General features: G+C 65.3%; 1 protein-coding gene across 4 annotated transcripts; it reads right to left on the minus strand.

The window, feature by feature from the left end:
* Positions 1–553: 553 nt before the first annotated feature.
* ANKRD13D (ankyrin repeat domain 13D) lies at positions 554–12,632 on the minus strand. Of its 4 annotated transcripts, none has more exons than XM_069857331.1 (14): positions 12,524–12,632; positions 11,000–11,135; positions 10,801–10,925; positions 9,032–9,077; positions 8,801–8,944; positions 7,285–7,474; positions 6,341–6,489; positions 5,783–5,844; positions 5,577–5,707; positions 4,434–4,591; positions 4,213–4,344; positions 3,134–3,297; positions 2,286–2,365; positions 554–1,950 (listed from the first exon to the last, which is right to left on the minus strand). In XM_069857331.1, the coding sequence occupies exons 1-14, from the start codon at positions 12,611–12,613 to the stop codon at positions 1,707–1,709; spliced, it is 1,851 nt and encodes a 616-aa protein (XP_069713432.1). In that variant the 5' UTR covers positions 12,614–12,632; the 3' UTR covers positions 554–1,706. The 4 variants fall into 4 exon arrangements, 3 of the variants coding, with proteins under 3 accessions (XP_069713432.1, XP_069713433.1, XP_069713434.1); XR_011337485.1 differs by having other exon boundaries at positions 1,916–1,950; positions 4,213–4,301; XM_069857332.1 differs by lacking the exon at positions 4,213–4,344.
* Between the last annotated feature and the right edge of the window lie 1,270 nt (positions 12,633–13,902).

The raw sequence follows: 13,902 nt of genomic DNA on the forward strand, positions 1-13,902 counted from the left end.
GCACCCGAGAACCCCAGCACCTGAATCCCCCCCCAGATCCACCCCCCCAGCACCTGAGAAACCTCCCAGATCTAACTCATAGCAACTTAAAGCCCCCCTAGAATCCACCCCCAGCACCTGAGACCCCCCCCACCCTCCAAGATCCACCCCCAGCACCCATATCCTCTCCAGATCCCCCCCCTCAACACCTGAGAACCCTCCCAGACCTAACTCATAGCACCTTAGAGCACCCCCCCCCGAATCCACCCCCAGCACCTGAGCCCCCCCACTCAGGATCTCCAGCAGCTGAGACCCCCCCCCTCCTCCCCCAGCAGCTGAGACCCTTCCCCTGGATCCCCCCCCCAGCACCCGAATCCCCCCCCAGATCCACCCCCCAGCACCCAGGACACCCCCAATCCCCCTCCAGGAGTGTGTGTCCCCCCCCATTCCCAGCCTCCCATTGCCCTGCCCCCCCCCCCCCGCATCCCCTTCCCCCACCCCCCCCCAGCTCAGCAGTGGGGTCCCAGCCGAGCCCCCCCCCCCCAGGTACACTCTGCACACACCTGTACATATAGCTCTCTGTATATCGATCTGTACATACATTTAGGGGGACCCCCCCCACCCAACACCATCCCCCCACTGCCCCCAAGAGGCCTGGGGGGGAAGGGGGGGTATCCCCACAGCCCCCCCCCCCACTTTTGGGGAGCCTTTAAAGAGGGTTCAACCACCTCCCACGGGGACCCCTAGTGGGGTACAAGAGGGAAGAGATGGGGGGGTTCCTAGGGGGGGGGATCCCTAGGGGGAGTCCCTGGGGGGGCGGGTCCCTAGGGAGGGGGTCCCTAGGGGGGGTCCCTAAGGGGGGGAGGTTCCTAGGGGGGAGTCCCTAGGGGGGGATCCTTAGGGGGGATCCCTAAGGGGGGGAGGTTCCTAGGGGGGAGTCCCTAGGGGGGGGTCCCTAGGGGGGATCCTTGGGGGGATCCCTAGGTGGGGGTCCCTAGGACAGTGTCCCTAAGGGGGGGGGGGATCCTTAGAGAGGGTTTCTAGGGGGGAGTCCCCGGGGGGGGTTCCTGGGGGTGGGGGGGATCCCTAAGGACGGGTCCCTAAGGGGGAGTCCCTAGGGGGGGGTCCTGTGGGGGGGATCCCTAGGTGGGGGTCCCTAGGGGGAGGATCCTTAGGGGGGGTTCCTGGGGGGGGTCCTGTGGGGGGATCCTTGGAGGGGGATCCCTAGGTGAGGGTCCCTAGGACAGCGTCCCTAAGGGGGGGATCCTTAGGGGGGGTTCCTAGCGGGGAGTCCCCGGGGTCGGGTTCCTGGGAGTGGGGTGGATCCCTAAGGACAGGTCCCTAGGGGGGAGTCCCTAGGTGGGGGTCCCTAGGGAGAGGATCCTTAGGGGGGGGTCCTAGGGGGGAGTCCCCGGGGGGGATGCCTAGGGGGGGAGTCCCTAGGGGGGGGGTCCTGTGGGGGTATCCTTGTGGGGGGGATCCCTAGGTGGGGGTCCCTAGGGGGAGGATCCCTAGGGTGGGATCCCTAAGGGGGTGCTCCTTAAGGGGGGGTGTCCGGGGGGGTCCCTGGGGCTGGGGTCCTCGCAGCAGGGGGGGTCCCTCGGAGCCCCGTTTTGGGGGGGGGGAGGGGGGGGGTCAGGGGTAGGTGGATCCCTGGATCGCTTCCCCCCGCTCGGGGGGGTTGTGGGGGGGTGGGGTGGGGGGTTGTCTCCGGTAGCCCCCCGCGGCTACTTGTCGGTGAGCGAGAGGCGCAGGATGCGCTGCAGCTCCTCGTCCTCCTCTCGCCGCCGCCTCTCCCGCTCCTGCTGCTCCCGCTCCGACAGCGCCAGGGCCAAGCGCAGCTGCTCCGCGAAGCTGCCGCCGCCGCCGGGGGGGCCCGGGGGGGACGCCGAGGGACCGGCCCCGGCCCCGGGGGGGGCGCTGCCGGCGGCGCTAGGACCCGCCTGCAGCAGGAGGCTCTCCTGCAGCGCCCTGCGGGACGGCACCGGACACGCCCCCTAGAGGCCACGCCCCCTCAACTAGACCACGCCCCCTCGCTTTGGCCACGCCCCCACAATGACCACGCCCCCTCCACAGGCCACGCCCACAGATCTAAACTGGCCACTCCCTGATGACCACGCCCCCATATCGCGTGGCCACGCCCACCTGCTCGCCCCGCCCCCATTAGCCCCGCCCCTCGCACAGACCCCACCCATTCAACCCCCCACTCCAACTGACCACGCCCCCTCGTAGAAGCCACGCCCCCCACCCCCCTGAGGCCCCGCCCCCTCTCCCTTTAGCCCCGCCCCCGGGTGCAGCGGCCTCACCGCTCCAGCTGCAGCTCCTCGTCGTAGGGCGGGGGCTCCGCGCCGGGACGGGTGTTGGTCAGCGCCTCCCAGATGGTCACCTGCGGGGCCGGGGCTTTCACTCGGGGGCGTGGTTTAGAATTTGGGGGGGTGGTTTGTGTCGCGGGGGGCGTGGCCTGGTCCTAAGGGGCGTGGCTTATCGGGGTCATAATGGGGCTTGCCTCTAGGGGGCGTGGCTTCCCTTAAAGGGGTTCATAGGGGGCGTGGCCTGACCAGAGGAGGCGTGGTTTAGCCTTTGGGGGCGTGTCTTTTGTCGAGGGGGCGTGGCCTGGTCCTAAGGGGCGTGGCTTAGCAGGGGTAGCTATGCGGCTTGCCTCTAGGGGGCGTGGCTCCCCCTAAAGGGCTCTAGGCCTCCATAGGGGGGCGGGGTCTAGCCCTCCAAAGGGGGCGGGGCTTTCGCCTGGGGGCGTGGTTTAGCCTTTTTGGGGCGTGGCCTGGTCCTAAGGGGCGGGGCTTAGCGAGGGAAGTCATGGGGTCGCCTCTAGGGGGCGCAGCTTCCCCTAAAGGGGTCTAGGCCTCCCAAGGGGGCGTGGCTTGTCCCAAGGGGGCGTGGCTTGCCCAAGGGGGGCGTGGCTTGTCCCCAAGGGGGGCGTGGCTTGTCCCCAAGGGGGGCGTGGCTTGTCCCCAAGGGGGCGTGGCTTGTCCCCAAGGGGGGCGTGGCTTGTCCCCAAGGGGGGCGTGGCTTGCCCCAAGGGGGCGTGGCTTGCCCCAGGGGGGGCGTGGCTTGTCCCCAAGGGGGGCGTGGCTTGTCCCCAAGGGGGGCGTGGCTTGTCCCCAAGGGGGGCGTGTCCAGGTGTGCGGCCCCCTACCTGGTCGGCCTCGGTGCCGGCGTCGAGCAGGCTCTGCTGGATGGCGAACTGCAGCAGGTCGTCGTCCTCGTCGCGCAGGGGCTCGCTGCGCCCCGCCCCCAGCACCGTGTACCCCGCCGGCACCTCGAACACCCCCGCCTCCACCTCGCACGGGAACGGCCAGCCTGTGCCACACCGCACCCCACAGCGCCCCATAGCACCCCATGACTCCCCATGGCACCCCACAGCGCTCCACAACTCCCCATTGGGTCCTGTAGCACCCCACAACACCTCACAGCACCCCACACCACCCTATAGCACCCTATAGAACTCCACGGCTCCCCATAGAACCCCACAGCACCCCACAGCATCTCATGGCACCCCATATCACCCCATAGCACCCCATGGCTCCCCATAGCACCCCACAGCTCCCCATTGGACCCTGTAGGACCCCACAGCACCTCAGAGCACCCCACACCACCCTATAGAACTCCATGTCTCCCCATAGAACCCCACGGCACCCCATAGCACCCCATAGCACCCCATGGCTCCCCATAGCGCCCCACAGCTCCCCATTGGACCCTGTAGGACCCCACAGCACCTCATAGCACCCCACGGCACCCTATAGAACTCCATGGCTCCCCATAGAACCCTACGGCACCCCACAGCATCCCATGGCACCCCACAGCACCCCATGGCTCCCCATGGCACCTCATAGCACCCCATGGCCCCCCATTGGGCCCTGTAGAACCCTATAGAACCCCACATCACCCTATAGCACCCTATAGAACTCCATGGCTCCCCATAGAACCCTACGGCACCCCACAGCATCCCATGGCACCCCATAGCACCCCATATCACCCCACAGCATCCCATGGCACCCCATAGCACCCCATGGCTCCCCATGGCACCCCATAGTGCCCCATGGCCCCCCACTGGGCCCTGTAGAACCCTATAGAACCCCACATGACCTTATAGCACCCTATAGAACTCCATGGCTCCCCATAGAACCCCACGGCACCCCACAGCATCCCATAGCACCCCATGGCTCCCCATAGCCCCCCCCATCTCCCCCAGCCCCCCCGTGCCCCCCGCCTCACCCTTGGGGCCGGGGGGGTGGCTGCTGGGGGGCTGGGTCGGGGCGCAGACCCGCACGGAGCCCAGCGGTTGGTCGCAGCCGCAGAGGTTGCTGAAGGTGATGCGGGCGTTGAGGACGTGGAAGAGGGGGATCTCTGGGGACACAGGGATCAGCGACCCCCCCCCCAGCTCCGTCCCACCCCACCCCACCCCACCCCACCCCAGCCGGCCCCAGCGCCCTCACCGATCTTGACGGGGAAGCCGGGAGGCAGCTTGAGGGTGATGAAGTCGCGGAGTTTGGCGAAGTGGGCGTTGGAGATGGCCATGAGGTCGATGATGGGCGTCACCTGCTCGGCCAGCGACAGCGGGTGATGCTCGCACAGCCACAGCGTCGCCTTGAACCTGCCCGGGCACCCGCGTGGGCACGGGACCTCCCAGCGCCACGGCCCCTGGGGTCCCACCACCACGCCATCACACCCAACACCAGGTCCCATGGGGTCCCACCACCACCCCATGGGTCCTGGGACCCGACATCACGTCCCCTGGGGTCCCACCACCACCCCATGGGTCCTGGGACCCAACATCACGTCCCCTGGGATCCCATCACCACCCTATCTCATCCAACACCACGTCCCCTGAGGTCCCACCACCACCCCATGGGTCCTGGGACCCAACATCACGTCCCCTGGGATCCCATCACCACCCTATCTCATCCAACATCACATCCCCTGGGGTCCCACCACAACCCCATAGGTCCTGACACCCTACACCACATCCCCTGGGGTCTCCATCATCACCCCATGGGTCCTGGGACCCCAACATCACATCCCCTGGGACCCCATCACCACCCCATCACACCCAACCCCACATCCCCGGCGTCTCCATCACCACACCATGGGTTCTGGGACCCCAACATCACATCCCCTGGGGTCCCACCACCACCCCATGGGTCCTGGGACCCCACCCCACATCCTCTGGGGTCCCATCACCACCCCATCACACCCAACCCCACATCCCCTGGGGTCCCACCACCACCCCATGGGTCCTGGGACCCAACATCACATCCCCTGGGATCCCATCACCATCCTATCTCATCCAACATCACATCCCCTGGGGTCCCACCACCACCCCATGGGTCCTGGGACCTCACCCCACATCCCCTGGGGTCCCATCACCACCCCATCACACCCAACCCCACATCCCCTGGGGTCCCACCACCACCCCATGGGTCCTGGGACCCCACACCATGTCCCATGGGGTCCCACCACTATCCCATGAGTCCGGGGACCCCACACCACATCCCCTGGGGTCCCACCACCACCCCACGGCTCCTGCCATGGTGGTGTCACCTCTCAGGAGCTGCGTCACCCCAGGGTGGTGGCCTCACCTCTGCACCTTGCTGGACATCTCAATGGGGCGCCCGATGTTGCGCGTCTCCAGGTCGAAGTGGGGGTCGAAGTACTCCTCGGGGGTGATGGCCGTGGGGTTGGTGGGGCTGGCTGCCTGCTGCACGGGCGCCTGCGGGGCCACCAGCCTCGCTCAGCCTTGTCCCCAGGACACCCCCCGGCCACTGGGGACCCTCCAGACACTCACCCCGTTGTGGGTCCCGTGCTGCTGCGCGATGCCCAGGAACGAGTGGAACGGGGTCTTGGAGCCTGGGCCAGGAGAAAGAGGAGGTGCAGCCGTGGCGTCTCATGTCTGATGGGTCACCCAGGGTGTCCTACATCTCTTGGGTGACACCACTCATGGTTTCCTCAACCTGACACATCTCACCCACCATCCATGGTGTCCCATACCACGTCTGGTGGGTCACCTACAGTGTCCCACATCTCTTGGGTGACACCACTCATGGTTTCCTCAACCTGACACATCTCACCCACCATCCATGGTGTCCCATACCACGTCTGGTGGGTCACCTACAGTGTCCCACATCTCCTGGGTGACACCACTCATGGCTTCCTCAACCTGACACATCTCACCCAGCATCCCTGGTGTCCCATACCACGTCTGGTGGGTCACCCACAGTGTCCCTACACCTGATGGGTCACACCCTGCACGTTGTCCCACGGCTGAAACCCATCCCACCCGGGAAGGGGTGGACCTTGCACCAGGAGGAGGTGTCTCCAGCTGCTTGGTGGACGGGGCTGTCACCTTTGTTGCGTGACTTGTCCTGGTCGGAGAGATGCTCCGTCCTCGTCTTGGTGACCAGCTCCACGTTGCTGGCACTGTAGACCTTGGCCTCGTAGCCACTGACCACCTCCATCTTCTCCGAGCGCCACCCCCAGATCCCCGACTTGTTCCTGGGGAGAGGGAAGGCGTCCATCTGAGTGCTCCAGCAGCCCCTGACCTGGAGGTGTGACCTGGTCATGGACTTCATTGGGCTGGAAGGAGCTCAAACCCATCCAGTCCCAACCCCAGCGACACCTCCCGCTGGATCAGGGGCTCCAAGCCCCATCCAACCTGGCCTTGAACATCTCCAGGGATGGGGCAGCCACCACTGCTCCCCAGCTTTCCTGGAGCCCCTTTCAGTCCTGGAAGCTGCTCTAAGGTCTCCCTGCCGACTTCTCAGAGAGAGAAGAGAGAACGAGGCTCAACGACCCCAACTCTCTGCTCATATGGGAGGGTCTCCAGCCCTCGGATCATCTCCGTGGCCTCCTCTGCACTCGCTCCAGCAGCTCCGTGTCCTCCCTGTGCTGAGGATCCAGAACTGGACTCGGGGCTCCAGGTGGGTCTCCCCAAGCGGAGCAGAGGGGCAGGATCTCCTCCCTCCCTGCTGCTCCCACCGCTCTGGATGCAGCCCAGGACACCCCAGGGTTTCTGGGCTCACCTCCCCAGCTCCTGATGAGCTTCTCATCCCCCAGCACCCCAAGTCCTGCTCCCAATCCATTCTCTACCCAGCTGTCTTTGTCCTTGGGATCACCCCAACCTCGGCCTTGTTGAACCTCATGAGGTTCCTACAGCCCCACCTCCCAAGTCAAGATCCTTCTGGAGAACTTCCCTCCATCCATCATCACCGAACCTCCTGGGGAAGCCCTTGAAGGATCCACCATGCGTCCCCTCCTCGCCCCCAGTGCCCTCCCGGGGTGACCACCCACCGCTCGAAGGCGATGTTCCTGGTGTCGAGGTGCGTGGAGACGATGGGGGAGGTCAATCTCCCGGCCACGTGCTCCTCCGAGGGCTGCATGGCCGCCAGCAGCAGGTCGGGCTCGTGCAGGGCCAGGGCCAGCGTCTCCGTGTAGACAACCTGCTTGTCGTGGTCCACCTCCATCACCACCGCGCCCTCATCTGCGCACGGGAACGGGGGTCGGCGCCTGCCGCGGCCACCCCGGCACCCACAGCTGCTCCAGGACACCCCACAGCACCTCCTGAGCCTGCGCATCGCATCTCCAGGGGTTTTGGTGGTCCTGGTGGGGAGTTTGGGGTCCTTGCAGGGAACTGAGCTCCATATCGTGATGTGGAGGCTGAGGTGGTCCCCAGCATCTCATCTCGAGAGGTTTTGGTGGCCCTGGTGGGGAGTTTGGGGTCCTTGCAAGGGATTGAGCTCCGTATCATGATGTGGAGGCTGAGGTAGTCCCAAGCATCTCATCTCGAGAAGTTTTGATGGCCCTGGTGAGGAATTTGGCATCCTTGCAAGGGATTGAGCTCCGTATCATGACATGGAGGCTGAGGTGGTCCCCAGTATCTCATCTTGAGAGGCTTTGGTGGTCCTGGTGGGGAGTTTAGGGTCCTAGCAAGGGATTGAGCTCCGTATCATGACGTGGAGGCTGAGGTGGTCCCCAGCACCTCATCTCGAGGGGTTTTGGTGGCCCTGGTGAGGAATTTTGAGTCCTTGGAAGGGACTGAGCTCCATATCATGATGTGGAGGCTGAGGTGGTCCCCAGCATCTCATCTCAGGAGGTTCTGGTGGCCCTGGTGGGGAATTTGGGATCCTCTCAAGGGACTGAGCTCCATACCAAGATGTGGAGGCTGAGGTGGTCCCCAGCATCTCATCTTGAGGGGTTTTGATGGCCCTGGTGAGGAATTTGGGATCCTCACAAGGGACTGAGCTCCATATCATAATGTGGAGGCTGAGGTGGTCCCCAGCATCTCATCTCAGGGGGTTTTGGTGGCCCTGGTGGGGAATTTGGGGGTCCTCGCAAGGGCCTGAGCTCCATATCATGATGTGGAGGCTGAGGTGGTGCCCAGCACCTCATCTTGAGAGGTTCTGGTGGTGCTGGTGGGGAATTTGGGATCCTCTCAAGGGACTGAACTCCATGCCAAGATGTGGAGGCTGAGGTGGTCCCCAGCACCTCATCTCGAGGGGTTTTGGTGGCCCTGGTGAGGAATTTTGAGTCCTTGGAAGGGACTGAGCTCCATATCATGATGCGGAGGCTGAGGTGGTCCCCAGCATCTCATCTCGAGAGGCTTTGGTGGTCCTGGTGGGGAATTTGGGATCCTCACGAGGGACTGAGCTCCATACCATGATGGACGGGGGGTCACCAGGAGGTCCCTACAGGGGCTGTGTGGTCCTTCTGGAGATGTTCTCACAGCGTGTGGGCTTGGGGGGGGGTCACTGGAAGGTTCCTGAGGGCGTCTGGTGTCCCAGGGTGCCCTGGGGGAGGTGGAGCTGACCTTCTCCCTTGAAGATGTAGCTGCGTCGGCCGCGCTGCCACGTCATGTGCTCGAAGCCCAGCAGGGTGGTGTCCACCCGGAGGCTCTCTCCACGCTTCCAGACGCGGTAGACGTCGCTGGGACACACCTTGGAGACCAGCGGCACTGCAGGAACCCGCGTCCCCTCAGCGTCACCACGGGACGGGGGCCCCCGGCCACCCCCAAGGACCCCCCACCCCCGGCCACGCTCACCCCAGCTGGTGAACTCCCACTTCATCTCCACGTAGAAGTCAGACGCCTGGAAGAGATGAGGAGGTCACCCAGAAGTTGAGGGACACGGGGGGGATGGAGGAGTCGGGGGACCCTGAAGGGATCACTAGGGACAGGGATGGGAGGTTTGGGGGGTAAATCAGGGGTTCATGGTGGGTCTTGGGGACAGGGATGGGGGTCCTGGGTGGAGACCTGGAGGTCTTGGGGAGAGGGATGGGGGTCCTGGGTGGGGATCAAGATCTGAAGGTCTTGGGGAGAGGGATGAGGGTCCTGGGTGGGGATGATGCAGGGTGGGGGATGGTAGGGATGGGTAAGCAGGTGCTTCCTGGAAAAAGAGTGGGAGATGGGGGTCCTGAGGAGACTTGAGGGGCCCAGGGGCTCCTCTCTTCCCACCCAAACCCCCAGTGTGGTGGGACCCCAGTGCTTGGAGATGGATGGTGGGGCCCCATTGCTTGGTGGTGGAACCTGAGTGCCTGGGGATGGATGGTGGGACCCCAGTTGCTGGTAGTGGGACCCCAGAGCTTAGAGATGGATGGTGGGACCCCAGTTGCCGGTAGCGGGACCCCAGAGCCTAGAGATGGATGGTGGGACCCCAGTTGCTGGTAGCGGGACCCCAGAGCTTAGAGATGGATAGTGGGACCCCAGTGCTTGGAGATGGATGGTTGGATCCCAGTTGCTGGTGGTGGAACCCCAGTGCTTGGGGATGGATGGTGGAACCCCAGTGCTTGGAGAAGGATGGTGGGGCCCCAGTTGCTAGTGGTGGAACCCCAGTGCTTGGAGATGGATGGTGGGACCCCAGTTGCTGGTGGTGGGACCCCATTGCTTGGAGATGGATGGGGGGACCCCAGCTGCTGGTGGTGGGACCCCAGTGCTTGGAGATGGATGGGGGGACCCCAGTTGCTGGTGGTGGGACCCCAGTTGCTGGTGGTGGGACCCCAGTGCTTGATGGTGGGACTCTAGTTCTTGAGGATGGATGGTGGGACCCCAGTTGCTAGTGGTGAAACCCCAGTGCTTGGAGGTGGGTGGTGGGACCCCAGTTGCTGGTGGTGGGACCCCAGAGCTTAGAGATGGATGGTGGGACCCCATTGCTTGGTGGTGGGACCCCAGTGCTTGGTGGTGGGACCCCAGAGCTTAGAGATGGATGGTGGGACCCCATTGCTTGGTGGTGGGACCCCAGTGCTTGGTGGTGGGACCCCAGTGCTTGGAGATGGATGGTGGGACCCCATTGCTTGGTGGTGGGACCCCAGTGCTTGGTGGTGGGACCCCAGTGCTTAGAGATGGATGGTGGGACCCCATTGCTTGGTGGTGGGACCCCATTGCTTGGTGGTGGGACCCCAGTGCTTGGAGATGGACGGTGGGACCCCAGTGCTTGGTGGTGGGACCCCAGAGCTTAGAGATGGATGGTGGGACCCCATTTCTTGGTGGTGGAACCCGATTGCTTGGTGGTGGAACCTGAGTGCTTGGGGATGGATGAGGGGACCCCAGTTTCTAGTGGTGGAACCCCAGTGCTTGGGGATGGATGGTGGGACCCCAGTTGCTAGTGGTGGGACCCCAGTGCTTGGTGGTGGGACCCCAGTGCTTGGGGATGGATGGTTGGACCCCAGTTGCTGGTGGTGGGACCCCAGTGCTTGGAGATGGATGGGGGGACCCCAGCTGCTGGTGGGGGGACCCCAGTGCTTGGAGATGGATGGTGGGACCCCAGTTGCTGGTGGTGGAACCCCAGTGCTTGGGGATGGGTGGTGGGACCGTACCCGGCGCAGTTTGCTGAGCAGCTCGGGGATGCCGGCCAGGCGCCGCGTTGCCCGCTGGTAGTCGCGGTACTGGAGCACCAGCTGCACCATCTCAGGATCTCCGGTGCTCACCGCCTCCTGCAGCACTGGGACGCGGGGGCGCCGTCACCGGGGGTCCCACTGGCCCCACCGTGCGCCGTGGTCCCCGGGGCCCTCGTACCGGTCCAGCCGCCGGCGTTCTCGCGGCCCACGTTGGCGTTGTGCCGCAGCAGCACCCGCGCCGACTCCAGGTGGCCCAGGGACACGGCCAGCTCCAGCGGTGTCCGACCCCGCGGGTCCGGCAGCTCCACGTCGTGCTGTGGGGCCCCAGTGCCACCAGTGCCACCAGTCCCCCCAGTGCCCTGGGCCCGCAGCCTCTCCCCAGGGCTCCCGGTATCCTCAGGTTCCCCAGTCCCCCCAGTGCTCCCAGTCTCCCCAGTGCTCCCATTGCCCCCAGTGCCCCCAGCCCCCTGTGCCCACAGCCTCTCCCAGGGCTCCCAGTATCCCCATGCTACCCAATGACTCCAGTCCCCTCAGGGCTCCCAGTGCCCTGTGCTCCCAGTGCTCCCAGTCCCCCCAGCCCCCTGTGCCCACAGCCTCTCCCAGGGCTCCCAGTATCCTCAGGTTCCCCAGTCCCTCCAGTGCTCCCAGTGCTCCCAGTCCCCCCAGTCTGCCCTGTGCTCCCAGTGCCCCCGGTCCCCTGGGCCCACAGCCTCCCCCAGTGCTCCCAGTCCACCCAGTGCTCCCAGTCCCCTGTGCCTCCAGTTCACCCAGTGCTCCCAGTCTCCTGGACCCACAGCCTCTCCTAGGGCTCCCAGTATCCTCAGGTTTACCAGTCCCCCCAGTGCTCCCAGTCCCCCCCAGTGCTTCCAGTCCCCCCCAGTGCTCCCAGTCCCTCCCAGTGCTCCCAGTCCCCTGTGCCCACAGCCTCTCCGAAGGCTCCCAGTATCCTCAGGTTCCCCAGTCCCCCCAGTGCTCCCAGTCCCCCCCAGTGCTCCCAGTCCCCCACAGTGCTCCCAGTCCCCCCCAGTGCTCCCAGTCCCCCACAGTGCTCCCAGTCCCCTGTGCCCACAGCCTCTCCCAGGGCTCCCAGTATGCCCAGCTTGCCCAGTCCCCCCAGTGCTCCCAGTCCCCTATGCCCACAGCCTCTCCCAGGGATCCCAGTATCCCCAGGTTCCCCAGTGCCCTATGCCCACAGCCTCCCCCTGTGCTCCCAGTGCCCCCAGTACACTCCAGTGCTCCCAGTGTCCCCAGCCCCCTGTGCCCACAGCCTCTCCCAGGGCTCCCAGTATACTCAGGTTCCCCAGTCCCCCTAGTGCTCCCAGTCCCCCCCAGTGCTTCCAGTCCCCCCCAGTGCTTCCAGTCCCCCCCAGTGCTCCCAGTCCCCTGTGCCCACAGCCTCTCCCAAGGCTCCCAGTATCCTCAGGTTCCCCAGTCCCCCCAGTCCCCCCAGGCCCCTGTGCCCACAGCCTCTCCCAGGGCTCCCAGTATCCCCAGGTTCCCCAGTCCCCCCAGTGCTCCCAGTCCCCCCAGTGCTCCCAGTCCCCCCAGTGCTCCCAGTCCCCCCCAGTGCCCCCAGCCCCCTGTGCCCACAGCCTCTCCCAGGGCTCCCAGGTTCCCCAGTCCCCCCAGTGCTCCCAGTCCCCGCAGTCCCCAGTGCATCCCTGTCCCGCGGTCCCCCCGCCTCCGCGCCCCCCCCCGGCACCGTTCCGGTCCTCAGCGCCGTGTCGAGCGCCTGGTGCCGGTTGTGCCAGACGAGCCGGTGCAGCGGGAAGGGCTGAGCGGGGCCCGACATCCCCGCACCATCCCGGGGGACCGGGGCGGGACCGGGGCGGGACCGGGAACCGGAACGAGAAGCGGAACCGGGCGGAGACGGGAACGGAGAAACCGGGCACCAACTTCCGGTACGGGCACCGGAATGGGAACGGAGGGACCGGCAGCGGCATCCGGGACAGCGACGGGAACGGGGTTGGGGGGAGGGGGACACCGGGAATGAGCATCCAGAACGGGAACGGGGACACCGGGCATCAGCATCCAGAATGGGAACGGGCACCGGAATAGGAATGGGAATAGGAAGGACTAACACCGGTGTCTGAACTGGGATGGGAACGGGAACCGGAATGGGGGGACTGGCACCATCCCATCCCTTCCCCATCCCATCCCATCTCCTTCCCCATCCCATCTCCTTCCCCATCCCATCTCCTTCTCCATCCCATCCCATCCCATCCCATCCCATCCCATCCCATCCCATCTCCCATCCCATCCCATCTCCTTCTCCATCCCATCTCCTTCTCCATCCCATCCCCTTCCCCATCCCATCCCCTTCCCCATCCCATCCCATCCCATCCCATCCCATCCCATCCCATCCCATCTCCTTCCCCATCCCATCCCATCCCATCTCCCATCCCATCTCCCATCCCATCTCCCATCCCATCCCCTTCTCCATCCCATCCCCTTCTCCATCCCATCCCGTTCTCCATCCCATCCCCTTCCCCATCCCATCCCACCTCCCATCCCATCCCATCCTGTTCTCCATCCCATCCCCTTCCCCATCCCATCCCACCCCTTCCCCTTCTCCATCCCTTCCCCTTCTCCATCCCATCCCCTTCCCCATCCCATCCCACCTCCCATCCCATCCCTTCCCCTTCTCCATCCCTTCCCCTTCTCCATCCCATCCCCTTCCCCATCCCATCTCCTTCCCCATCCCATCCCATCCCATCTCCTTCTCCATCCCATCCCATCCCATCCCATCCCATCCCATCTCCCATCCCATCCCATCCCATCCCCTTCCCCATCCCATCCCCTTCCCCATCCCATCCCATCTCCTTCCCCATCCCATCCCATCCCACCTCCCATCCCATCCCATCCCATCCCATCCCATCCCATCCCATCCCATCCCATCCCATCTCCTTCTCCATCCCATCCCCTTCCCCATCCCACCCCATCCCACCTCCTTCCCCACCCCATCTCCTTCCCCGTTCCCATCCCGCACCACACAATCCCCTGCGGTTCCCCCCCAGGTGCCCCCATCCCCGAGGTGACAAGGGCCTGGGTGGCCCTAGGTCGATACGGGGACACCTCAAC

Source organism: Phaenicophaeus curvirostris, chromosome 5 (genome assembly GCF_032191515.1).
Source record: "Phaenicophaeus curvirostris isolate KB17595 chromosome 5, BPBGC_Pcur_1.0, whole genome shotgun sequence".
Classification (NCBI taxonomy): Eukaryota; Metazoa; Chordata; class Aves; order Cuculiformes; family Cuculidae; genus Phaenicophaeus; species Phaenicophaeus curvirostris.

Coding starts and splice junctions, on each gene's coding strand:
- ANKRD13D (XM_069857331.1), bottom strand. CDS start 12,613: ATGTCGGGCCCCGCTCAGCCCTTCCCGCTGCACCGGCTCGTCTGGCAC. Junction 9,078..10,800: donor TGCTCAGCAAACTGCGCCGG/GTACGGTCCCAC, acceptor CATCTCTTCCAG/GCGTCTGACTTCTACGTGGA. Junction 1,951..2,285: donor GAGGAGCTGCAGCTGGAGCG/GTGAGGCCGCTG, acceptor GCCGTCCCGCAG/GGCGCTGCAGGAGAGCCTCC.